General features: G+C 36.1%; 3 protein-coding genes across 3 annotated transcripts; 2 read left to right on the plus strand and 1 right to left on the minus strand.

Annotated features, from left to right (window-relative positions):
- Positions 1-1,671: 1,671 nt before the first annotated feature.
- On the minus strand, positions 1,672-9,029 carry LOC112520205 (B3 domain-containing protein REM17-like). The gene is made up of 7 exons (XM_025128504.1): positions 8,970-9,029; positions 8,476-8,856; positions 8,027-8,261; positions 7,686-7,828; positions 2,516-2,756; positions 2,337-2,437; positions 1,672-1,926 (listed from the first exon to the last, which is right to left on the minus strand). Exons 1-7 carry the CDS (start codon positions 9,027-9,029, stop codon positions 1,672-1,674), a joined length of 1,416 nt encoding a protein of 471 aa, XP_024984272.1.
- A 1,605-nt stretch (positions 9,030-10,634) lies between these two features.
- On the plus strand, positions 10,635-19,048 carry LOC112520206 (probable LRR receptor-like serine/threonine-protein kinase At3g47570). Its single transcript, XM_025128505.1, has 8 exons — positions 10,635-10,692; positions 11,544-14,132; positions 14,247-14,624; positions 16,252-16,371; positions 16,767-16,943; positions 17,745-18,208; positions 18,405-18,911; positions 19,010-19,048. Exons 1-8 carry the CDS (start codon positions 10,635-10,637, stop codon positions 19,046-19,048), a joined length of 4,332 nt encoding a protein of 1,443 aa, XP_024984273.1.
- Positions 19,049-22,356: 3,308 nt separating this feature from the next.
- On the plus strand, positions 22,357-25,471 carry LOC112520207 (receptor kinase-like protein Xa21). Its single transcript, XM_025128506.1, has 2 exons — positions 22,357-24,997; positions 25,080-25,471. The coding sequence occupies exons 1-2, from the start codon at positions 22,357-22,359 to the stop codon at positions 25,469-25,471; spliced, it is 3,033 nt and encodes a 1,010-aa protein (XP_024984274.1).
- Positions 25,472-26,734: the final 1,263 nt, after the last annotated feature.

Genomic DNA, 26,734 nt, shown 5'->3' on the forward strand with positions numbered 1-26,734 from the left:
TAACCTGATTTTAAAATTAAAGGAGTTTACAAACCCTATAGATTTATTTACAATATCTACATCGGTTTTTGTATTAGATTTATATATGTTTAAATATGGCTCATTTAAGTGAGAACTGATTAATTTATGGTAACTGTGAGATTCAATCTTAACCACAAATCAACGGATACATTAGAAAATTAATAATTATGGTAGTTTGAATTAAAATTAAAATTAGAGGGCATTTTAGGTATTTTTAAAAAACTTCTCTTTCCTCTCTCATCTCTCCGACCTCCAATCTCCGGCTTCAAGTGAACATTAATTCGGCAGGTACCAAGTAATCACAAATATACACAATGTGATACCCATTATGATATACTGTGATACCAACTCAAACCTTAAAAACAAAGATACACAATGTGACCCATTGTGATATACTGTGATACCGATTTCACTGGAGGCCCGAGATTAAAGGTTGAAGAGATGAGAGAGGAGAGAGGGATTTTTAAAAAATACCTAATATGCTCTCTAGTTATTATTTTAAATTAAACTACCATAATTATTAATTTAGTAATTTATTCGTTGATTTGTAGTTGAGATTGAACCTTACAGTTACCACAAACTAATCAGTTCTTATTTGATTAGGCCCTGTTTAAATATATGTTATTTCATAAACCTGATCAAAATAACTTTTTAAAATATCAAATTTATAATTTTAATCCTAAAATTAAAATTTTTAACAAAATATCATCGGTTACCACCTTTCTCCCCAGCAGGCCTGCACCACCATATTTTTGTACAAGACTTCTACCCTAATAAAATTGCGACACGTAGATATTTCTTTTAAGGACAATGATGGTCCCCAACACTCTCCCTGCCACAGCAGTCTTTTGACTCTGTATATGTTAAAGGAAAAATTATTTTTGGTAATTATTGGTATAAAAAATTATAGGGTATAATTTTTTAATAATAAATTTTGCTTTTTTTTTAATGTTTTGTAAAATACAAATGTATTTTCAACCCAACAATAAAACATACAAAAATGAAGGTGTTTTTATCTTCAACTTAACATTAAAATACTAAAACATTAAAACGAGGCAATTTCTACTTTTACAATCATGTAAAAGGATATTTAAGGTGAAAAACGTAAAAAATGATCTGAATTCTTGATCATCTTTAATCTCAAACCCACACATGAATATCGCCTGACACGAGGATTGATCCAGTGCATTTCTGTGTATCTCATTATATGTGCATCCAAAAATGAAGATCAGTTCTTACAACTCTTCTTTTCACCGGAACCTAACAATATATATATATATATATATATATATATATATATATATAGGGAATGGTTCAAACAAGAACACTTTTATTTTACAAGAACGCAAGAACACATTTTAATATAGACAATCATATATGATACACATGTGATACTAAATTAGAGACGCTGACGATTTTCGATGCGATTTTGTTGCAGGCCAAGTCGCTCTTACGCCACTAATCTCCCTCACATGTATTATCACAATTCAAAATTAACTATTTACATGTACATGGATATAACATTTAACATATAGGGTACAATAATAATTAAGATAGACCGATGGTTTAGATGGTTCCACAAAAATCGGTATTTAAATGCAGCGTTATGTCAAAACAAGTTCTACCAACTTCTAGTCGTCAAAAAATCCTTCATGGATTTTTTAAAACGTAAAAATTCACGACCAACTTTTCGTCAATATTGTCGACAATCTCAAATTTGAAACAATCTCCTTCCTTCAATCCATTCGCAACACAAAAATCCTTCCATCCTCGTCCTATATAAATGTATTTGTTCTTATGATTCTTTAACTCGACAATGCACAATCTTTCATCTTCGCCGTTTCTAAGAATCATTTCTCCGCTACATAATAAGCCATTCTTCTTCGCAAACTCAATCGGTAGATGCTACAATAACAACAAACATTAGCAAAAAAAAATTAAACGTCAACGCAAAACGAGTTTTTTTTTTTTTTTTTTTGTAACTAAATGGGTGTTTGGTTAGAGGTATTAAAAAAAAATACTCTAATTCATTACTATTATTGTCGTTTCAGTCCTTCTAGTTTACAGTTCTTTACTTGTTTGGTCAGTTGTACTTAAAGGTAGAAATTTAGTCCAGGAAATCAAATAGCAATAAATTATAAATTATAGGGACAAAAACTACAATTTCTAAACCATAAGGACAAAAATGGAAATTATTAACAAACCATATGATACGAAAATCGTAATTTACTTTAAATCAAGGGAATGAAAATGTACTGCGATTTCTATTTTCATTCGTCAAACTGAACCAAACAACCTTAAATATTTTGATTTACCAGAAACGGCGCCGTCTTTCGTAAGCAATAGGATTTCAATTTGCTAATGAAGTATGGCCTTGCGTGATCATCTTCTCCTTCCTTTGGCATGCGAGAATTCCCTTCGATCATTCAAATCCGATACTTAAATATCAAATCGTAATGAAAACATAGATCGAATTCGAAGAGTTTAAAGTTACCGTTGCAAGAAAAGTTGACGACGGGAGGCTTGTTCTTCTTGTTTTCAATGAGCTCAAACTTGAAAACGTCTCCTTCCTTCAATCCATTGGCAACAACAAGAGCCCTGAAACCGATTCCAAGATAAAATTTTCTCCCGCCCATTTCTCTCAGCACAACCTCCCATGATCGACTTTTTTCGTCTCTAAGAATCATTTTTCCGATGTTCAAACCATTTGATCTCACAAAGTCAATCGGAAGATACTGCAATAAGAAAAGTGATGATATGCCATAGATCAAACTATATACAGACTTGAGATCATGAAAGACCAACCTGCTTTTGTGAGATAATAACAAAATAACACTCGACCTTCGTAGCAAAACGCTGTTGAAGGTTTGTTCACAATGTTTTTTTTTGCTACCTTCACAGTGTTTTTGCTTGTGAACGTTTAGTGTGTTTTTGGTCTCACGATGAAAATCTAATATGTATTTATTTTGTTCCATCATAATCTTGAGCGGATTTCAAAGTTACTGTTAACGTATTTAGTTTTTTCTTATTTCTTTTAGCTTATTTTGCTTGTGCTCCTATTAACAAGGAACTTTCTGTTTCTTGCTGATCTTTTCTTAAGTAGACCTAGTCTTTAGGACTGTTTGTTAGTCGTGGATTTATTTCTCTTTTCAGCTTCCTTTGTAAGCCTATAAATAGGCCACTTCAGTTAGTCAATAAAGCAGAAAGCATTCTCCCATTTCTTGTTGTTTACTTTGAGTTTTTAACATTTGGTATCAGAGCGAAATACCAAAACGTGAGAAGCAGCAKACTTTGATTTGTTCAAGCAGCAGAGATGGCAACGGAAAGCAACTTTGTGCAACCATCAATTCCAAAACTTGATGGTCACTATGATCATTGGTGTATGCTTATGGAGAATTTCTTGCGTTCAAAGGAATATTGGAGCTTGATAGAAAACGGGATACCCACAGCAGCAGCAGGGGCAGAACTGACGGACGGACAAAAGAAGGTGATTGACGATGCCAAACTGAAGGACTTGAAGGCAAAAAATTATCTATTCCAGGCCATTGATCGAACCGTCCTGGAGACCATTTTGAATAAGGATACGGCAAAGAGTATTTGGGACTCATTGAAGCAGAAGTACCAGGGAACAGCACGGGTGCAACGCGCACAACTACAGGCTCTTCGAAAAGAGTTTGAGGTGCTCCACATGAAGGTAGGCGAATCTGTGAATGAGTATTTGGCTCGAACTCTCACTATAGCCAACAAGATGAGGGCTCATGGTGAGAAGATGGGGGATATAACGGTCATTGAAAAGATATTGAGATCTATGACCCCTAATTTCGATTATGTTGTGTGCTCGATTGAAGAGTCTAATGATTTAGACACCTTATCGATTGACATGCTGCAAAGCAGTCTTCTTGTACATGAACAACGTATGATTGGCCATGGTGTGGATGAACAAGCGTTGAAGGTTACATATGAAGATTCATGGAGAGGAAGAGGACGAGGTCGTGGTGGATTCAGAGGACGAGGAAGAGGCAGAGGTAGACAAAGTTTTGACAAGTCTATTGTTGAATGCTACAATTGTCATAAGCTTGGGCATTTTCAATATGAATGTCCAAATCCRGCGATAGCGACGAAGGCACACTATGCAGAAGCTGACGAAGAAATGTTGTTAATGGCAAATGCGGATGTGAAGGAAGTGAGCAAGGAGGAGGTCTGGTTTCTCGACTCAGGATGCAGTAATCACATGTGCGGAAAGAAGGAGTTTTTCGTTGCCCTTGATGAGAATTTTCGTACTTCTGTAAAGTTGGGAGATAACTCAAGCATAACCGCAACCGGAAAAGGAAATGTACGATTACTAGTGAATGGAATTTTGCAGGTCATTACTGAAGTGTTTTATGTTCCTGGTTTGAAAAATAATTTGTTTAGTGCTGGCCAACTACAAGAGAAGGGACTTGCAATTCTTTTACAAAATGGGAAATGTAAGATTTATCATCCTGAGAGAGGACTAATCATAGTGGGTGAAATGACCTCAAATAGGATGTTTCCTTTGTCGGTTCAAAAAGTACTAAAGGAAGAAAGTTGCCTTTCATCTGCCATAGAAGATCAGACTCGACTTTGGCACTTGAGATATGGCCATTTAAGCCTCAATGGGTTGAAGACACTTCAACAGAAGAGAATGGTGAGTGGATTGCCACAAATTCAAAGTAATTTAGAAGTATGTGAAGATTGCTTGGTGGGTAAACAACGCAGAGATCCATTTCCAAAGGATAGCACATGGAGGGCGTCTCATGTTCTTGAGCTGGTGCATTCTGACATATGTGGACCAATCAACCCATCTTCAAATAGTAATAAAAGGTATTTTATTATTTTTATTGACGATTTTAGTCGCAAAACATGGGTTTATTTTTTGGCTACAAAGGCAGAAGCCTTCCTTACCTTCAAGAATTATAAGAGTCTTGTTGAGAAAGAATCTGGCGCATCTATAAAATGTCTTCGCACTGATCGTGGAGGAGAATTCACGTCACACGATTTTACTGAATTCTGTAAGGAAAAAGGTATACGTAGGCAGCTTACATCAGCGTATACTCCACAGCAAAACGGTATTGCAGAGAGGAAGAATCAAACGGTCATGAATATGGTGCGAAGCATGCTTTCGGGAAGAAAAATTCCAAAATCATTCTGGCCTGAAGCAGTCAATTGGACTGTGTATGTTCTGAAYAGAAGTCCAACCTTTGCAGTAAGAGATATGACTCCAGAGGAAGCTTGGAGTGGGTCTAAACCATCGGTTGATCATTTCCGGGTGTTTGGCTGCATCTCTCATGTTCATATTCCTGATAGTAAGCGAAGCAAGCTTGATGACAAAAGCTTGAGGTGTGTTTTACTCGGAGTCAGTGAAGAGTCGAAGGCCTACAGATTATATGATCCTGTCTCCCAGAAGATAATAGTCAGCAGAGATGTGAAATTTGAAGAAGACAGTAGCTGGAATTGGAGCACGAGCCACGACAAAGATATTCTAGTCAATCTAGACCGGGGAGAAAGTGATGAACAAGTTTCGGTTGAAGTTTGTGATAACGAAGACAGAGACAATAATGGTGATGCTGGTGGAATTATCGACGCTGCTCATCCTGACAGAAATTACATTRATGATGCTGGTGGAAATGAAAGGAATATCGACGCTGCTCATCCGGACACCACGACAGAAATTGTGGACGATAATCGGTTTTCTGAGACAAATGAAGAAAATCCGGAAAAAAGAAGGAGAAAGCCACCAACTTGGATGGGAGCTTACGAAAGTGGAGAAGGTTTATCAGACGAAGAAGACTCTACACACCAGGCTCTGTTTGTAGATAGTGATCCAATCTCATTTGGAGATGCTGTGAAAAGTATCAAGTGGCAAAAAGCAATGGATGCAGAGATAGAAGCCATAAAGAGGAACGATACATGGGAGTTAACTGATTTACCACCGACTGCAAAGACGGTTGCAGTAAAGTGGATTTACAAGACAAAGCTTAAGGAAAATGGAGAAGTCGATAAGTACAAGGCACGGTTGGTAGCTAAGGGCTATACTCAAGAGCATGGTGTGGATTATACCGAGGTTTTCGCACCTGTGGTCCGGCTAGATACTATACGAGTGGTGATTGCTCTTGCAGCTCTAAAGGCATGGACAATCTACCAATTAGATGTGAAGTCGGCCTTCTTACATGGTGAACTAAGTGAAGAGATCTTTGTTGATCAACCACAGGGCTATGAGCAGAAGGGAAAGGAAGACAAAGTATACAAACTGAAAAARGMTTTATAYGGACTAAAACAGGCTCCGAGAGCTTGGTATAGTCGTATAGAGTCTTACTTTGTAAGGGAAGGATTTGAGAAATGCCATTATGAACATACTTTGTTCATCAAGACTGGAAAATCAGGTACGATTTTGATTGTTTGTCTCTATGTGGATGACCTTATATTCACTGGAAATGATGAAGGTATGTTTGCTGAGTTTAAGAAATCAATGATGCTTGAATTCGATATGACCGATCTTGGAAAAATGAGATTTTTYCTTGGCATTGAAGTGATGCAAAGACCAGATGGCATCTTTATTGGCCAAAAGAAGTACACACAGGAGGTATTGAAAAGGTTCAATATGGACGAATGCAACCCAGTTCACAACCCAATGGTCCCTGGATGCAAGCTTACAAAGGCCGGAGACGGAGTGAAGATTRACAGCACTTTCTATAAGCAAATTGTGGGTAGTCTTATGTATTTGACTGCTACAAGACCAGATGTCATGTTTGTGGTAAGTCAAATTAGCAGGTTTATGGACCATCCTACTGAAGTTCATTTGCAAGCAGCAAAAAGGATACTGAGGTATCTGAAAGGTACAATCAATTTCGGGGTGTTCTACAAGAAGGGAGGAAATGAGGATCTGGTTGCTTATACAGATAGTGACTATGCTGGGGATCTCGACGACAGGAAAAGCACCTCAGGTTATGTATTTATGTTRAGCTCAGGAGCAATATCTTGGTCTTCAAAAAAACAGCCTGTAGTTTCTTTGTCCACTACAGAAGCCGAGTTCATCGCTGCCGGTGCATGTGCCTGTCAAGCAATCTGGTTGAGGAGGATATTGGAAGMTCTCAAGAGTGCTCAACATGATTCCACAATCGTATATTGTGACAACATTTCGGCAATCAAGCTCTCAAAGAATCCAGTCATGCATGGCCGGTGCAAACACATCGATGTTCGATTTCATTTTCTCCGTGAACTCGTAAAAGATGCAACTGTTGAAATGGTTCATTGCCCTACCCAAGAGCAAGTTGCTGATGTGATGACTAAACCATTGAAGCTCGATGTGTTCTTGAAGATGCGTAATCTCATGGGTGTTTGTTCAGAGCCTGGAGTAAACTGATAGCTATACCTGGAGCTTTCAGTTTAAGGGAGGATGTTAACGTATTTAGTTTTTTCTTATTTCTTTTAGCTTATTTTGCTTGTGCTCCTATTAACAAGGAACTTTCTGTTTCTTGCTGATCTTTTCTTAAGTAGACCTAGTCTTTAGGACTGTTTGTTAGTCGTGGATTTATTTCTCTTTTCAGCTTCCTTTGTAAGCCTATAAATAGGCCACTTCAGTTAGTCAATAAAGCAGAAAGCATTCTCCCATTTCTTGTTGTTTACTTTGAGTTTTTAACAGTTACCAGGATCGACTTTCTGAAGGTGTAAGGCTTGAGAGTTGAAGTAAAGTAAGGATGATCGTTAGAAGTCGACCGAGTGGCCTTCTTTATGATCGAATTAGTCTCGTTTACTCGAGTATAATTCTTGACCGGCTTCTTTCCTATTTCTGAATAATGAAGTTAACAAACGGTTAAACTCATCGGTAGGATGGGCCGGGGACGAGTGAGAGATAAAACCAACTGTTAAAAAGGGATTTACAATATATAAATATTATATATTTCAATAAAAAGGGTCGTAAGAAGTATTTATCGTATATAAATATTATATATTTCAATAAAAAGAAGAGAGCGAGAGAAATACGTACTTCGGAAATCGAAAACAAACACTTCTCCACGTTTAACGAGCACAAACATACAAGTATCTCCGACTTTCAAGTGATTTTTTACTTTGAATTCACGACAAACTAGTATACGAATTTGCTTTTCATTGTAACTGAGTGTTGCTGGCCATGTTCTTCGTCTTTCATCCCTTACAATTACTTGTCTATGTATCCTTTTAGTAATCAACCCGTTCGACCTTGCAAATTTCAATGGAACACTCTGCAAAACGTATATAATTACTTTTTGACTTTTAAGTCAAACCAAACGATACCAAAATTCAACTTTGATATGGTTTTTATTGCAGAATTAATACCAAAAAAGTTCCCTTCTCTAGTTTTGCTATAACTTGATTCAAGAACTCAAAATATTCTTAAAAATCTACACAAATCCACATCAAAGTTAAAAGTCAAATTGGAATAAGTTGACTTACTGCCAGTTTTGAAGATTTGATATAATAAGGTGTGATTTTAGATACGAAACACCGATCGTCACCAAGTTCATGTTTTGCTTCTTCCTTTTCAGATTCTGATTCTGTGAGGTGGTCTTTAACGTCCATTTCGTCTGATGGATTTGGATACTGTTTTTCACATGCAGATGGGTCAAACACCAAAAAGTCAAACATCATGTTTCCTTGATGTTTGAACACCATAAAGTCAAACTCTTGGACTCCATTTTCCATCACACACTTCCTCCAACCGTCACCGGAAAAGACACCGTCGACAATGTCCACCGGCCATTTGTGACCCCCTCGTCTTAATATTGCTTTCGAGCATCTTCCACCTTTCAAGTTGGGTAAAAAAGCTCTTGGAATCGACTGTAAAAATCAATAGAAAATAAAAGGTTATATACCGCGTAATGCCATTGATTGCATCGACGACTTGTAAATGGAAAATCTACAAGTTTATGATGCATGGAAAAAGAGCTTACAAGGTTAAGATTGAATGGTGGACGGATGAACTTGAAGAAATGTGTTGGAGCATCTGCCATGGCTGTTCTACTTTATGGTATCAGCTTTTTCTGTGTTACTATATATAGATATATAGATATATATATATATATATATATATATCTATGTGTATATATTGTATATAATCAGTGGGCCAGCCCAGCCCAGCCCAGCCCAGCCCAGCCCAGTGTCTTTACGGCTTCTGTGTGTCCTGACTCCTGTAAGGTTTTCTAGCTTACTTATGTCTTTACAAATTCCAAGGGGCATACACTCTTTCGCTTTTCAAAATCACATGTCTAAAATTTTTGCATCTCTATCCACCAGTCACATCAAAAGTAAGGAAAAAAAAAAACTATAATATGTATTCAACACCAAAAACTCTCATTGGAAACTTTGATCAAACATTTGGTGTTCATAAAACACAAAGAAATTTAACACTAGAAATCTTAACTAATAAAAGCATTAGAACTAAAGAAATTTAACAAATTTAGCCGAATCTGAAGTTTACAACAAGACTCAACTTGTAGCTAAGTCTTTGATCCTTCATACCACAATCTTTGATCTTATTGTAAATCATCCCGGTTTGCATATGAATTCATCAATTAACAAACTTTAAAACATCTACCAAACCTGCGTCATAAGTAATGGTGATTGCTCCCACATCCTTTCCAGAATGATGGTTCGAACTACTATATAAACAAGTTTCATGGACGATCAGCCACTGGGCTTGGTACCGCTTGCGTATGACTCAAGTGAGGGTATGAAGGTAGGTTGAATCTTGTCTCGGATCAGCATGGTTGGGTCTACTAGTGCATAAGTGGCTTGCACGTTCCACGTCAAGGGACTTGGTTCATGTATAGAGCCTGCTATAAATAACCCTTTGCTCTCAACACTTCATGTTCTTACTAACGTTCAATATCACTCGATGTGTTTTTAGCCTAATTTACTGTTTCGAGATATTTTTAAAGTTTTTTTTTTGCTTGATTTCAAGAAAATTTTTAGTTTTTTTAATCAAGTTCAAGGGACTTTTTTGATGTTTTTGGTTGATTTCAAGAGTTCTTTTTGGTTGATTTCAAGAGTCCTTTTTTGGTTGATTCGAGGTACGGTTGCACCTTTTTGAACTTTTGAATATCATGCGGTGGCACCATCTAAAACGATAAGATTGCACCTTTTATAAACGTAAAACATTTAACCTGACAGAGAGATAATACGGTGACACATGCTATCATATGCACTTCTATGAGTATGTCCATGGGAGTTTCTGCCATGGCTGTTCTACGTTATAGTATCAGGTTTTAGCGTGAATTCCAAGGGCTGGGTTTAATTGTGCATGAAGGGCTTACCCGTCCAGACTTGGTTCATGTGGTTTAGAGTTGGGGGCACTGCGTTAGGCTGGCTGTTTAGACCCGCATTGCCAACTGGGCTGCCTCAAATGGACACCCATTTTCTTGTTTTCAAAATTGAAAGTGATTAAACATGGTGGTTGTAGGTGAAAATATTTTAATAATATAATTAATATTAAAATTGTTAAAAAAAAAGTAGACGATCAGAGTTGAATATAATATACTTTTAGAGATTTTGGTTTTTTAATATTTTATTTTAGAAAAATTATAACATAAGTATTAAAGAAATTCAAATCGGGAATAATGGCAAATGCTTCAACTGCTATATATGATTTTTCAAACATTTTATGTGACAATCGAAGTACCTAGGAGGCCATTTTTTAAGCAACGACAGCTAGTTTATACATTTTAAGCGACAACTTTGTCCAAATATAAGACATGTCCATCAATCCCAAGCCCTTCCGAATCTCGGTTAGCCTCAACCGTTGATTGAGTCAAAAGAATGTCCCCTCACATTGATATTTTTAAAGATGGATTCTGTTTAGGATCGATTAAGATTGTCAATAATCAATTTCATGGATATTCAAACATTTTTAAATCATAAATGTAGATAATGGATCTAGGGATATTCCTGAAATTATTATATTGGCCATAGAAAAATGGCTCCATATTTGCAGTCCTAATGTTTTTCTTTCTTTCTTTATTTCAAATGTGGGACTTATTTGTTTCTAAATTGCTTGTATTGCAAGTTTGTGAGCAATATGAAGACATATGGCAACTGTATTAGTATACATAAAACAAGACAATGGAGATATAACCTGATGGAGATTTAAAATAAAAATGATAAATATCATAAACACGTAATAAATGAGGGTTCATTGAAAATATCCACATAAAAATACAAATGAACTTATATAAATAATCTGGTATATAATCTGTAACTGTCGTTTCTCATATATATATATATATGCATCTGTAAATAGATTTTTTCCCATTTTTTTTTTTCAAGGATTCACATATAAACCTTTCATTCTTTTCTTCTCACAACTATGAAAATGAAAGTTTGCTATTGGAATTCTAAAGTCCAACCAACTCTTTCTACACAATTTCTCTTCTTGTTTTATACATAACCAAGATTCTTAACCAGGATTGCATCAATGAACGAAATGCATTTCCTGTATACCATCTTCTTGTTTTGTATTCTTTCTTCAGGTTCTTCTGCTGACACCGAAGCTGAGACGGATCACTTGGCTTTGCTCTCCGTCAAGAAACATATAACATCCGACCCATATCAAATCATGCCTTTGTGGAATGACTCGATCCACTTCTGCAACTGGACATGTATTGTGTGTGGTCTACGCCACCAGAGAGTGGTCTCCCTCGATTTGGCATCTCGTGGCTTTTCTGGTTCAATATCACCTGCAGTTGGGAACCTGACGTTTCTAAGGGACCTAATCCTTCGCAACAATAGTTTCACAGGAAACGTTCCACAAGAAGTTGGCAGGTTATCAAGATTAAGGAGGCTACGCCTTTCGAACAATTCTCTGTCAGGTGAAATTCCTTCTAATATATCTCGGTGTCCAGATCTTGTAGAACTTGATCTGAGTAGGAACAACTTCATTGGTGTTATTCCTAACGAGTTTGAATCATTGACTAAGCTTATGTACATAGACCTCGGCTACAATGAACTAACAGGAGAAATACCCAAGTATATTGGAAACTTTACATCTCTTACAGTTATTTCTGGGTCGCGAAATAATTTCCAAGGAAACATTCCAGATACTCTAGGCCAATTGTCCAATTTGTGGTATTTCGGGTTCCCAGAGAATAACCTTTCGGGCATATTACCTCTCTCGTTTTTCAATATTTCATCCTTGAAGACAATAGATTTGCCAGACAATCAGATTGGTGGGAATCTGCCATCAGATATCGCACAAAGATTTTTGGGTCTAACGGTTCTAAACCTCCCAGTAAATAAAATTTCTGGACCCATTCCACCCTCATTGTCTAATGCTACTAATCTTGAACACCTAGCACTCGATGAAAATGCATTTACTGGAAGTGTGCCAAATTTTTCTAGGCTACAAAGATTGAGGTGGTTTCGAGTTAACATTAATCAACTTGGGAACGGGAAATCTGATAACTTAGACTTTGTATCCTCTTTGGCAAACTGTACCAACTTAACACGGTTGGGTTTCAGTTCCAACAATCTTGGAGGAGTCCTGCCAAGATCGGTATTTAATTTTACTCTACTTACTAGTTTCACAGTAGGGAGAAATTTCATTTCTGGAAATATCCCATATGAGATTGGGCAACTAGTTAATGTTAGGAGAGTGTTACTATCCTACAACCAATTCACCGGCAGAATTCCGGATTCAATTGGGAATCTCAGAAATATTGGGGAATTGTCTCTTGGGGATAACTTATTGTCAGGTTCTATACCGTCGTCATTGGGAAATCTCACCCTATTGAGCAGCCTCTCTTTAGATGGTAACAAACTAGAGGGTAATATACCATCTGGTTTATCAAACTGTAGGGGATTACAGCTTCTGGATCTTTCTAGAAATAATCTCAGTGGTCACATACCGAAAGAGATTTTTGGTTTATCTTCCTTGACAGTAGGCCTAGACCTTTCGGATAACCGTTTTGTGGGTTCTCTTCCTATCGAAGTAGGCGCCTTGCAGAATCTGGTTTTCTTTGATGTTTCAAACAACATGATCTCTGGGGTAATTCCAGTTAGTCTTGGAGCTTGCACGAGTTTGGTTGTATTAGCCATGGCTGGAAACACCATTGAAGGGGAAATTCCAACATCATTTCGCTCGTTGAGAGGTCTAGAAGCTCTTGATCTTTCCACCAACAATTTAACCGGGAGAATCCCCGAGTACCTTGGAGATTTTGTGTTTCTTGAAATCTTGAATTTATCTTTAAATGGTTTCGATGGAAAATTGCCAGAACTGGGAGCTTTTAGAAATGTAAGCATAGTTTCCATTTATGGAAATACTAAGCTTTGTGGTGGTTTACCAGAATTTCAGTTGCCAAAGTGTCCCATTGAAGAATCATCAAAGAAAAACCATGTTCATCTTTCCTTACTATTACTTATACCAATAGTTATTATGCTTTTTGTCCTAATTCTGGTTGTGATGTTTTGTTTGGTTTGCAAACAAAGATATAGCAAGAAGGCTTCGACAGAAATTAGTTCAGAAGATGAAAATTTCCCGCGAGTGTCTTATCAAAGCTTACACGAAGCAACAGATGGGTTTTCTTCGGCAAACTTGATAGGTTCTGGAAAGTTCAGTGCTGTGTGTAAGGCAATTCTGCATATGGAAAATGAACCACAAGTTGTCGCTGTGAAGGTACTAAAACTCGCGGTTCAGGGTGCTGACCGCAGTTTTATTGCAGAATGTGAAGCTTTGAGAAGCATCAGACACAGGAATCTTGTGAAAGTTCTAACTTGTTGTTCGTCTCTTGATTTTCAAGGGTACAATTTCAAGGCTCTTGTTTATTCTTATATGGCTAACGGGAGTTTGGAAGACTGGTTGCATCAGAATCCGGTCATTGGTCTAAACTTTTTACAGCGGTTGAACATTGTTATAGATCTTGCTGGGGCCCTCGATTATATTCATCGCCAGTGTGGTTCACTAATGATTCATTGTGATATCAAGCCTAGTAACGTTTTATTGGACACTGATTTGGTTTCCCATCTTAGTGATTTTGGGTTGGCTAGATTTCTTCATCACGATTCTTCTACAAGCCACACCAGTTCCCTAGGAATAAAAGGAACAATCGGATATGCGGCTCCCGGTAATTAATCTATCCATTCCATCTCTTTTTCCTTCTTAAGTTTGCTTAATTCACATAATCAATGAAGTACGTAAAGTTATGCATGTTCGATTTTTTCCTGTGTAAATTATGAAGAATACGGACTGGGAAGTAAGGTTTCAACCTATGGTGACATCTACAGCCTTGGAATCCTCATACTAGAGTTGTTTACCGGCAATCGTCCTACTGACGAAATGTTCAGCAACGGTCTAAGTCTTCATAGTTTTGTGAGGATGGCTATACCGGATCAAGTTACGGAGATAACTGATCCGGTCCTTTTCAGAACTACACAAGAGAAAAATAAGAGTAAAGATGCACATGATTGTGAAATGTACTGTGGAATCAAGGATTGTTTGTGTTCAGTTTATCGAATTGGGATTGCTTGCTCCATGGAAATACCCGGAGACCGGATAGAAATGAGCAATGTCTTGGATAAACTAGTGTTTGTCAAGAAAACTTTTCTTCAAGGATTTGGTAAAACGAAGATCTTTTGATATTATTGTAAATCATGCCGGTTGCATCATTAGAAGGTTGAATTTATCAGTTAAAGATTTGATCATGTATTTTTATGAAATAATGAGAAGCCTAAGTTAGCAACTCAAACCACATTTCAAGCTAAGCGATTCATCATCTAGTAAACCAGTGTGTGTGTGTATATGTATAAATATCGATTATTAATTTTTTTTGAATATGTAATTATTGAATATATATATATATATATATATATATGTGTGTGTGTGTGTGTGTGTGTGTGTGTGTGAGAACACATCAAATATATATCATATCTTCCAGTATTTTATGCAAAGATGGTGTTATGGATTTGGAGTTTTGCATAAGTGAACATCAACTTATCCTTGATGAAGCCTCTGTAACTTTGCGAAGCCATAAAAATGTTCAGAATCTGTTCTTCAAGGGATCATGTATTCCAAATATGAAATGTTAGAATTGTTTTTCTTGAAAATGAAGATTGATCCCGTTGATTCTACATATATACCCGGGAACAATTTCTTCTAAAGTTCGTTGATTCAATTAATACTGAACTTTAGGCTCCAAATCGGGTTCACAGGTACTCCAATTTGGGATGAAAATTGGAAGTCTTTGTATTCAAGGTATAACCATCCAGATTACACAAAAAAACATATAAATAAGATCCCAAACTCAAACCGGCCTAAAAAACGATCGGCCAAACATAAAAAGCCCAAATGAAAAATGTAAAAACATAGCAACAAACACAAGTTTTCAGAAACATGTTAAACGACATTTTGAGGCCTTCAAAATCCTATAATGGGGTCTACCCAGGACGTTCTCCTCATTTCAAGCTTAAAATAGACATATTACGGGCATGAAACGAAATCCATTAGCAAAAGTTATGCATGTTTAAACACCCTTTGTTAGCCCGATCATGGGTCTCAAGGAACGATAGTGCCTAGTCCTCCACGCCAACGCCTACATCAACCATTCATTTTGAATTTACAAAAAGACTATTTCAAATACGTATATGATGTTGTAGTCACAATTAAGTATACAAGTTTTTGCTGTAGTGGTTAGCTGCTATATGTGGTTAATGTTGCATGGCTGGTAGTAGGGACCAACATTATTATATTGGTCATTGAAAAATGGCTTAATATTTGCAGTCCCAAATGTTTCTTTTTTCTTTCTTTATTTGAAATGTTGGACTTATTGTTCCTAAATTGCTTGTATATTGTAAGTTAATGACAGAAACTTCCATGTAAACTAGAAACTATGAACTAAAGAAAGCAACATGAAGACACACACACACACACACACATATATACATGACAATGATATCAGTATAAAACAAAAGAATGGAGACAAAACTTGCTGGATTATATAATGAAAATGAAAGATAGATGTTCATACCATAGATTTATTTGTATTAAAAGATTAATTACCCGATAGATTGAGCCTATGTTGTGTTATTTAAGTAGAAAGTTTCCTTGTTTAATTCTAAACTCCAACCAGCTCTTTCTACATATAAACTTCTTATTTACTAGGATTGCAACAATGAACAGAAATGCGTTTCCTGATACAACATCATTCGTCCTATCTTGTTTCATTTTGTTTTGTACTCTTTCTTCAGTTTCTTATGGAGCAGAGACTGATCACTTGGCTTTGCTCTCGGTCAAGAAGCATATAACATCCGACCCATATCAAATCATGCCTTTATGGAATGACTCGATTCACTTCTGCAACTGGACAGGTATTGTGTGTGGTCGATGCCACGAGAGAGTGATCACCCTCAATTTCCATTCTCTGGGCCTTTCTGGTTCAATATCACCCTGTCGTTTCTTAGGGGGCTTCTTCTTCGCGACAATGGTTTCACAGGCAATATCCCACAAGAGGTTGGCAAGTTATCAAGATTAAGGAGGCTACGCCTTACGAACAATTCTATGTGAGGTGAAATTCCTTCTAACATATCTCAGTGTCCAAATCTTGTAGAACTTGATCTGAGTTCGAACAATTTCATTGGCGTTATTCCTAACAAGTTTGTATCATTGACTAAGCTTCAACACATAATCCTCCAATCCAATGAACTAACAGGAGAAATACTCAAGTTTATTGGAAACTTGATATCCCTCGAAGTTATTTCTGCAGCGGTAAATAATTTCCAAGGACACATTCCAGATACTCTAGGCCAATTGTCCAGTTTGTTCTTTTTCGGGCTCACAATGAATAACCTTTCGGGAATTTTTCCTACGTCGTTTTTCAATATTTCATCCATGACCACCATAGACTTGCCTTACAATCAGATTGGTGGGAGTCTGCCATCAGGTATCGCACAAAGATTTCCCAGACTAACAATTCTAAATCTTCCAAGAAATAAACTTTCTGGCCTCATTCCACTCTCGTTATCTAACGCCACTAATCTTGAACAACTAGTACTATTTGAAAATGCATTTACCGGAAGTGTGCCAGATTTTTCTGGGCTACAAAGATTGAAAGTATTTTCTGTTGAGAATGATACGTATTTTCTCCTGAATGGAAAATAATTTTTTCCATGATTTATTTAATATATCTTGTTGGCCATGCACATGAGGAGGAATTGGAAAGCAACTGCATTTTGGCATAAATTATGGAAGACTAATCGGAAGCAATTAATAGTGGAAGACAAAAAGTCTTCTAATATTTCGGTTATTATCTCAATTCATGGAGAATAGTTGTTTTACTTTCAAATATATATTCTCCATTCATTCATAAGAAAAAAAAAAGGTGTATTGAAGGAGAGCCAGAGAAGAGACGATAGAGAGATTGAGATACTTATAAACTCTTGTAACTTCCTCATTTTTCTCATATAGTGATATCATCGGTTGTGCCTGTGGTTTTTTCCCGCAAGGGTTTTTCCACGTAAAATCTTGGTGTTCTCGTTTTATTTCCTTTATTATCGTCGATTAAATATTACATTTTCGGTTACCTATAATCAACTTGGGAATGGGAAATCTTATAACCTAAACTTTGTATCATCTTTGGTAAACTGTACCAACTTAACATGGTTGGGTTTTGGGGGCAACAATCTTGGAGGAGTCTTGCCGAAATCAGTATTTAATTTTACTCTACTTACTGATCTCTTAGTAGGAATAAATTTGATTTCTGGAAATATCCCATCTGAGAATGGGCAACTAGTTAACATTGAAAGATTGTTTCTGAACTCCAACCGATTCACTGGTAGAATTCCAGATTCAATTGGGAATCTTAGAAATGTTGGAGTACTGTATCTCAGTGGAAACTTATTATCAGGTTCTATACCTTTGTCGTTGGGAAATCTCACCCTCTTGAACACTCTATCCTTAGGGAGTAACAAGCTAGAGGGTGCTTTACCATCTGATTTATCAAACTGTAGGGGATTACAGCTCCTGGATCTTTCAAGAAACAATCTCAGTGGTTATATACCAAATGGGATTTTTGGTCTATCTTCCTTGACAATATCCCTAGACCTTTCCAACAACCATTTTGTTGGTTCTCTTCCTACCGAAGTAGGGGTATTGCAGAATCTGGTCTCGTTAGATGTTTCAAACAACATGATTTCTGGGGTAATTCCGGTAAGTCTAGGATCTTGCACGAGTTTGGTTGCATTATCCATGGCAGGAAACACCATTGAAGGAGAAATTCCAACATCGTTTCGCTCGTTGAGAGGACTTGAAGTTCTAGATCTTTCCCGCAACAATTTAACCGGAAGAATCCCCGTGTACCTGGGAGATTTTTTGTGCACGAGTTTGGTTGCATTATCCATGGCAGGAAACACCATTTTTTGATGGAAAATTGCCAGAACTGGGAGCTTTTAAAAATGAAAGCACGGTTTTCATTTATGGAAATGCAAAGCTTTGTGGTGGTTTGCCGGAATTTCAGTTGCCCAAGTGCTCCAGCGAAGAATCATCAAAGAAAAACCAAATTCCTCTTGCCTTGCTAATAACTATACCAATAATTAGCGTCATTTTTGTCCTAATTTTGGTGGTTATATTGTGTTTTGTTTGCAAACGCAAAAAGGCTTCGACAGAAAATGGTTCAGAAGATGAAAATTTCCCACGAGTGTCATATCAAAGCTTGCATGAAGCAACAGATGGATTTTCTTCGGCAAACTTGATAGGTTCTGGAAAGTTCAGCACTGTGTATAAGGCGATTCTACATAAGAAAAATGAACCACAAGTTGTTGCTGTGAAGCTACTAAAACTCGCAGTTCATGGTGCTGAACGCAGTTTTATTGCAGAATGTGAAGCTCTGAGAAGCATTAGATGTTGGAAATTTGTAGGTTGGAAGTTAACCTTCCATCCCATATTGGTAGATAGTTTATTTCTAGAGAAGCTTATAAGGCTTTCTCTAGTAATGAGCTTTGAACATGTTAGTGGATTCATGGTGGGGGTCTTGAGTGGAAGTCTCAATAGGATTATCAGTTTAATGTGGATAATTATTAATTTTAATTTGAAATAAATCGGTTTTGAGATAATTATTAATTTTAATTTTGAAATAAATCGGTTTTGACTCGGTTTTCGGTTGAGACTTTTTCAAAACCCTATCTCCGAATTTGGAGAGATCCGTGGGCCAATTTTGTGGGCCTTATCTAGGGTTTCACCCAATATAAATATTGAGTGAAGCCGTATCATTAAATACACACGAAAACTACTTTTCCTCTGACGAAATTCTGCTCCCTACTCTTATTTCTCTCTACGGTTTGCTACATAAACCTTCTCTACATTCGTTGTGATTGTTGTTCACGAACGAATTTTCTACTGCATTCAATCCTGGGACTTTGCGACTAGCAGACTCACAATAGATAAAGAGTGGTCGTATAAAACCTTTAAGGACAGGTTTTTCCGTGCAGTTCATCATCCGAATCAACAGTATTTTACCAGGTTGGTTTTATAATTTTTGCATTGTATTTAAATTTCCATTCACTAAGTGAACAATCTGCTTCTACTTCTTTCTTTCCTTGAATCTATCGCGAATGATAGATTCAATCTGTGTGAATTGGCACGTATTGAGGTTTTTGGTGGGTCTGAATTCAACTGCAGTTGGGACTGCTTGTTCCATGGAAATACCCGGAGACCGGATAGAAATAAGTAATGCCTTGGATCAACTGCAGTTCGTGAAGAGAACTTTTCTTGAAGGCAGAGTAACTTAGCCTAAAGTACAAATCATCAAACATTCATAGTATACTTGGTACGTAAAAGGATGTGGTAAAACGAAGATCTTTTGATCTTAATGTAAATCATGCTGGTTTCATCATTAGAAGGTTGAATTTATCAATCAAGAATCAATTAGGCTTTTTTATGAAATAATAAGAAGCCTAAGTTAGCAACTCAAACTACATTGCAAGCTATACAATTCATCATCTCATAACATACGAAGTGAATTAGCATGCAGTTAATGGTGCTATCCAGAAAGTTAGCATCTTAAGCTTAAACTAACCTTAAGCAGCAACAATACTATCAAGAAAAATGTAGCCAACAAAGACTAACTCTTTGCAAATTTCAAAAAGTGGACTGATTGTCGTTGTGGTGATGATGATATGAGTAAAGAGGTCAGTTTGTACCAAATAAAGGCAACTATCAGAAATGAAAGGGACATCAATTTTCTCCATATTATTTCGAGTGAACAAAGAAAGATTAGCCAAAAAATACCTCGAAGATCAAGCTCCCAAGACATGATTAAGGTTTTGCAGTTCATTAAAGATGCATTTAACACACGGGAAATACCTGAGCTCATGACAAATAACAGCCGATGAGTGTTTACAATATTGATGGCAAGTACAAAAAGATGCAACAAGTTCAATCAATGTAAACCATAATCCCTGATTTTTTAAAGTTATATTTGATAAGCATTTGATTTATCCTGGGGGAAGGAAAGGAGCCATGTTTCTTTTTTCTTTTCTTTTTTATTATAGAAATTGTACTCGTAAGTAGATTATTGAAACCATAATCTCTATTAATTGTCCATTTGTCCTACTTACAAATTAAAGGGAATCACCTTCGCTGAAAGTGTTAGTAGGTCCTGATCATGAGCAGCTAACGGATGAGCAAGATCAACCTGCAAGAGCCAGCCAATTAATTCCATTCTATAGTAAATAAATGGGAAATCAATGGAAATCTAGTATTCCGATACCATATCATTTCGATTAAAAAGAATAAAAAAACAAGTCACCACAAAAACTCTCATTCAAAACTTTGATCGAACACTTGGTGTTCATCAAAAAGTAAAGAAATTTAACACAAGAATTCTTAGAAATCAAACACAAAACTAACAAAAGCAATATAATCAAAGAAATTTAACACATTTAGCCAATCTGAATCTCATTGTAAATCATCCTGGTTTGCATCACTAGAAGGTTGAATTTATCAATTAACAAACTTCAAAGAACCCACCATACCAATTCCCTTCTTCTTTCAATCAAATAGCAAGCTTGGTCTCTTCAGGCCCAGATTAACAAGCTTGGGCTCTTCAGGCCCAGATTACCAATTGGGCTGACTCAAACGGACACCCACTTTTTTCTTGCTAGTCCACTTTAAATATTTAATACAATTATTTAATCCTTTTAGGGAGTTAATATAGATATTTTGTGTTTTTAGCTTCCCAAAGTAATTTGAGTAGGAATTATCGGAGTTATGCTATGCAACAATGTCGAACTTTGAAAGTAACACATTAATGTTCTGGTTGATGTTATTTACAATTTTTTTATAAGTTATTTAAAACTATGTTTGCAAACTCGCTAGTAGGCTAACTATTAGCTTATATATTAGCTGATTATAAGATAACTGTTAACTGATAAGCTAGCTGATGAACAAATCACATTTGACAAAACCTAACTGATAACCTAGATGAGAAATGCAAAATAACCAAAAATGACATCTTGAAGAATTAGTCAATTACAAAATTTTATAATACAATTAAAACAAATCCATAATAATATAATCTGTTAATTAATATAGACAAGATAGTAAAGAAAAAATTAAATAATATAAAATATTAATTAAAATAATTTCAAATCGATTATTATTATCAATACGAATGATCGTGTGAGAAGAGAAGTTATAGTGAAAAACGTAAGAAAAGATATGAATCATTGATCACTTTTAATCTAATGTCCATCAATTAATTGTGCTTTTAAAGAGAATTGATCTGGTGCATCTCAGTTCACCTCATTAATGTAGATATTCAATTAAAATGGTGTTATCGATTTGGAGTTTTGCATAAGTTAACATCAACTTGCCGATAAGTATACTAAATATGATCCTTGATGAAGCCTCGTATCGTATCTTTGTGAATCTATAAAAAGATGCTCGTTATTCGTTCGTCAAAGGATCGTGTATTCCAAATTTATGAGAAATGTTTTAATAATACTTAATTCAGCAAGTAAATAGACATTTTTTGTTCCTAAATTGCTTGTATTCTAAGTTAATGACAAGAACTTCCATGTAAACTAGAAACTATGAACACAACATGAAGACATATGGCAATGATATTAGTGTAAAACAAAAGAATGGAGACAAAACTTGTTGGATTATATATGAAAATGAAATATTGATGTTCATAGCGTAGATTTAGTCGTATTAAAGAATTAATTACCGAACAGATTGAACTTCTGGATCGTGTTATTTAAGTAGAAAGTTTCATTGTTTAATTCAACATAAGTTCTCTTCTTGTTTTATACTAAAAACCAAGACATCAATACCAGGATTGCATTAAGGGAACGAAAATGTGTTTCCTGTATACAATATCGTCTATCGTCCTTTCTTGTATCTTCTTGCTTTGTCTTCTTTCTTCGGTTTCTTTTGGAGATGAGACGGATCACTTGGCTTTGCTCTCGTTCAAGAAACATATAACATCCGACCCACATCAAATCATGCCTTTGTGGAACGACTCGATTCACTTCTGCAACTGGACAGGTATCGTGTGTGGTCAGCGCCACAGGAGAGTTGTCATCCTTGATTTGCCTTCTCTTGACTTTTCTGGTTCAATATCACCTGCAGTTGGGAACATGACATTCATTAGGAGGCTTATCCTAGACAACAATGGTTTAACAGGAAACATCCCACAAGAGGTTGGCAGGTTATCAAGATTAAGGTGGCTATTACTTTCGAACAATTCTCTGTCAGGTGAAATTCCATCTAATATATCTCGGTGTCTAAATCTTGTACACCTATATCTGGGTGGGAACAATTTCACTGGTGTTATTCCTAACGAGTTCGAATCATTGACTAAGCTTCAAAACGTAATCCTCCACTACAATGAACTAACAGGAGAAATACCCAAGTTTATTGGAAACTTTACGTCCCTTGAAGTTATTTCTGGAGCTGGAAATCATTTCCATGGAAACATTCCAGATACTCTAGGTCAATTGTCCAATTTGTTCTTTTTTGGGTTTGCAGAGAGTAACCTTTCGGGAATTTTACCTCTGTCGTTTTTCAATATTTCATCCTTGACGACCATAGATTTGCTTGGCAATCAGATTGGGGGGGAACTGCCATCAGATATCGCACAAAAGTTTCTAGGACTAAATTTACTAAACCTTCCAAAAAATAAGTTTTCTGGACCAATTCCAATCTCGTTATCTAATGCCACGAATCTTGAACACCTAGCACTCGATGAAAACGCATTTACTGGAAGTGTGCCGAATTTTTATGGGCTACAAAGATTGAGGCATTTTGCTGTTAATGCTAATCAACTTGGGAATGGGAAATCTGATAACTTAAACTTTGTCTCCTCTTTGACAAACTGTACCAAAATAATACGGTTGGGTTTCGGTGAAAACAATCTTGGAGGAGTCTTGCCAAAATCAGTATCTAACTTTACTCTACTTACAGAACTCACAGTAGAAGTAAACTTGATTTCTGGAAATATCCCATCTGAGATTGGGCAACTAGTTAACCTCCGGAGATTGTTTCTGTCCTACAACCAATTCATGGGCAGAATTCCGGATTCAATTGGGAATCTCAGAAATCTCGGAGTCTTAGATCTTAGTGAAAACTTATTATCAGGTTCTATACCGTCGTCATTTGGAAATCTCACACTATTGAGCAGGCTCTACTTAGAGGTTAACAAACTAGAGGGTGTTGTACCATCTGGTTTATCAAACTGTAAGGGATTACAGCTTCTGGATCTTTCTACAAATAATCTAAGTGGTTACGTACCCAAAGGAATTTTTGGTCTATCTTCCTTGACAATTTCCCTAAATCTTTCCAACAACCATTTTGTGGGTTCTCTTCCTACCGAAGTAGGCGCCTTGCAGAATCTGGTAGCCTTGGATGTTTCAAACAATATGATCTCTGGGGTAATTCCATTTATTCTTGGAACTTGCACGAGTTTGGTTGCATTATCCATCGCAGGGAACACCATTGAAGGAGAAATTCCAACATCATTTAGCTTGTTGAGAGGACTAGAAGTACTCGACCTTTCCCGCAACAATTTAACTGGGAGAATCCCCGAGTACCTGGGAGATTTTGTGTTTTTCGAAACCTTAAATTTATCTGTAAATGGTTTTGATGGAAATTTGCCGGTACAAGGAGCTTTCAAAAATGCAAGCACGGTTTCCATCTATGGAAATGCAAAGCTTTGTGGTGGTTTACCCGAATTTCAGTTGCCCAAGTGTTCCCTTGAAGAATCATCAAAGAAATCCCAGTTTCCTCTATTCTTGATGATAATTATACCAATAATTAGCGTSRTWTTTGTCCTAATTTTGGTGGTTATATTGTGTTTTGTTTGCAAACGCAAAAAGGCTTCGACAGAAAATGGTTCAGAAGATGAAAATTTCCCACGAGTGTCATATCAAAGCTTACATGAAGCGACAGATGGGTTTTCTTCGGCAAACTTGATAGGTTCTGGAAAATTCAGCACTGTGTATAAGGCGATTCTGCATATGAAAAATGAACCACAAGTTGTAGCTGTGAAGGTACTAAAACTTGCAGTTCAAGGTGCTGACCGTAGTTTTATTGCAGAATGTGAAGCTTTGAGAATCATCAGACATAGGAATCTTGTGAAAGTCGTAACTGCTTGTTCGTCTCTTGATTTTCAAGGGAACGATTTCAAGGCTCTTGTTTATTCTTATATGGTCAATGGGAGTTTGGAAGACTGGTTGCATCAGAATCCGGTTGTTGGTCTAAACTTTTTACAGCGGTTGAACATCGTGATAGATCTCTCTGGGGCCCTCGATTATATTCATCGCCAGTGTGGTACATTGATGATTCATTGTGATATCAAGCCCAGTAATGTTTTATTGGACACTGAATTGGTTGCTCATCTTAGTGATTTCGGGTTGGCTAGATTTGTTCATCCTGATTCTTCTACAAGCCACACCAGTTCTCTTGGAATAAAAGGAACAATCGGATATGCGGCTCCTGGTAATTAATCTATCTTCCTAATTCACATAATCAATGATCTAAAATTATTCATGTTCGATTTCTTCTTGTCTAAACTATGCAGAATATGGAATGGGAAGTAAGGTGTCAACTTATGGCGACGTCTACAGCTTTGGAATCCTCATACTGGAGTTGTTTACCGGCAATCGTCCTACTGACGAAATGTTCAGTAACGGTCTTAGTCTTCATGGTTTTGTGAAGATGTCTATACCGGATCGAGTTACGGAGATAACTGATCCGGTCCTTTTCAAAACTAGACAAGAGGAAAATATGGCTACAGATGCACGTGATTGTGAAATGTATCGTCCAATCGAGGAGTTCTTGACTTCTGTTTATGGAATTGGGACCGCTTGCTCCATGGAAATACCTGGAGACCGGATAGAAATAAGCAATGCGTTGGATCAACTGCAATCCGTCAAGAAAACTTTTCTTAAAGGCAGAGTATCTATACTTTAATAATACTTAATTCAACAAGTAAATAGACATTTTTTGTCTCTTGAAAATGAAGACTTTGTGTGTCTATCTATACTATATTATAAAGCATTTGACAAAAACTCTTAAAAACAATTTTTTATTTATGAAGTACTGTTTATTGATGCATATTACTTGAAATTCAATATTACAAGTAAATTGTGCGTAAGTACAACTTCTTAAAGTTTTTTTTTTAAATTTGTGTAACTAACTGCAGATAAACATAATTAAATACATGATAAACACCTCATTTTAAATATAAAAAATCAAAATATAGTTAAGATAATCATTGAGTTTTAACATAATACTTAATTATCATCCTTATAAAAATTATATTATTAAACAAAAATAAATTACTTTGTTATTAAATCTAAATTGAATTACAATAAAAATTTGAATTAAAAGAAATTACATAAAAAACGAGAACTTTTAAATAGTTAATTTAATACTAATATCGACACATTTTTTTCAAATTTATATCTCGTTCAAAAATAAAGATATCATCATTTTCTAAAACTACGTAAAACTGTATTATATAGACATAGAAAATGAATAAAATGAAATATTAAAATCCAGATTATCTCGTAGCATTACGTGAGTTTTCATCCTTTTTGGTATACAAGTAATTCTATTTTTGTTCCTGTACCTTACAATTCCTTGATGTCAATTTTCATCATTGTCGTTTACATTTCATTGTTTTATTCATTCCCTTATACTTGATGAAGTTAGTCTCATGGACAAAAACAACAATGAATTGCAAACCACAGTCCGCATGTAATTTACTCAAAATTAAATATGGATTTCTAATTCCTTTTCAAATATATTATTCATTACCAACTTCCAAAAAAGAATATTCAACTTTGAAATACATAACACGAAATAATTGTAAACAAGATCCAAATAAATAATAAACTTTGGGATCTTTACATTGGATTTGTTTATCGATAATTGTTCTACTGACGAAATGTTCAGTAACGATCTGGGTCTTCATGGATTTGTGAAGATGGCAATACTAGACCAAATTATGGAGATAACTGATTTGGTCCTTTTCAAAACTAGACGAGAGGTAAATATGGCTACAGGTGCACGTGATTGCGAAATGTACGGTCCAATCAAATTGGGAGTGTTTGTTCCACGGAAATGAATATTGTCTTGGATCAAGTGCAATTATTGTCAAGATCTTTCGATCTCGTTGTCAATTGTGATGGAAAAGCATGTATATAAAGTATAAAAACTTGTACCTCTTAA

The sequence above is a fragment of the Cynara cardunculus genome, assembly GCF_001531365.2.
Source record: "Cynara cardunculus var. scolymus isolate 2C chromosome LG 10, CcrdV1, whole genome shotgun sequence".
NCBI classification, from domain to species: domain Eukaryota; kingdom Viridiplantae; phylum Streptophyta; class Magnoliopsida; order Asterales; family Asteraceae; genus Cynara; species Cynara cardunculus.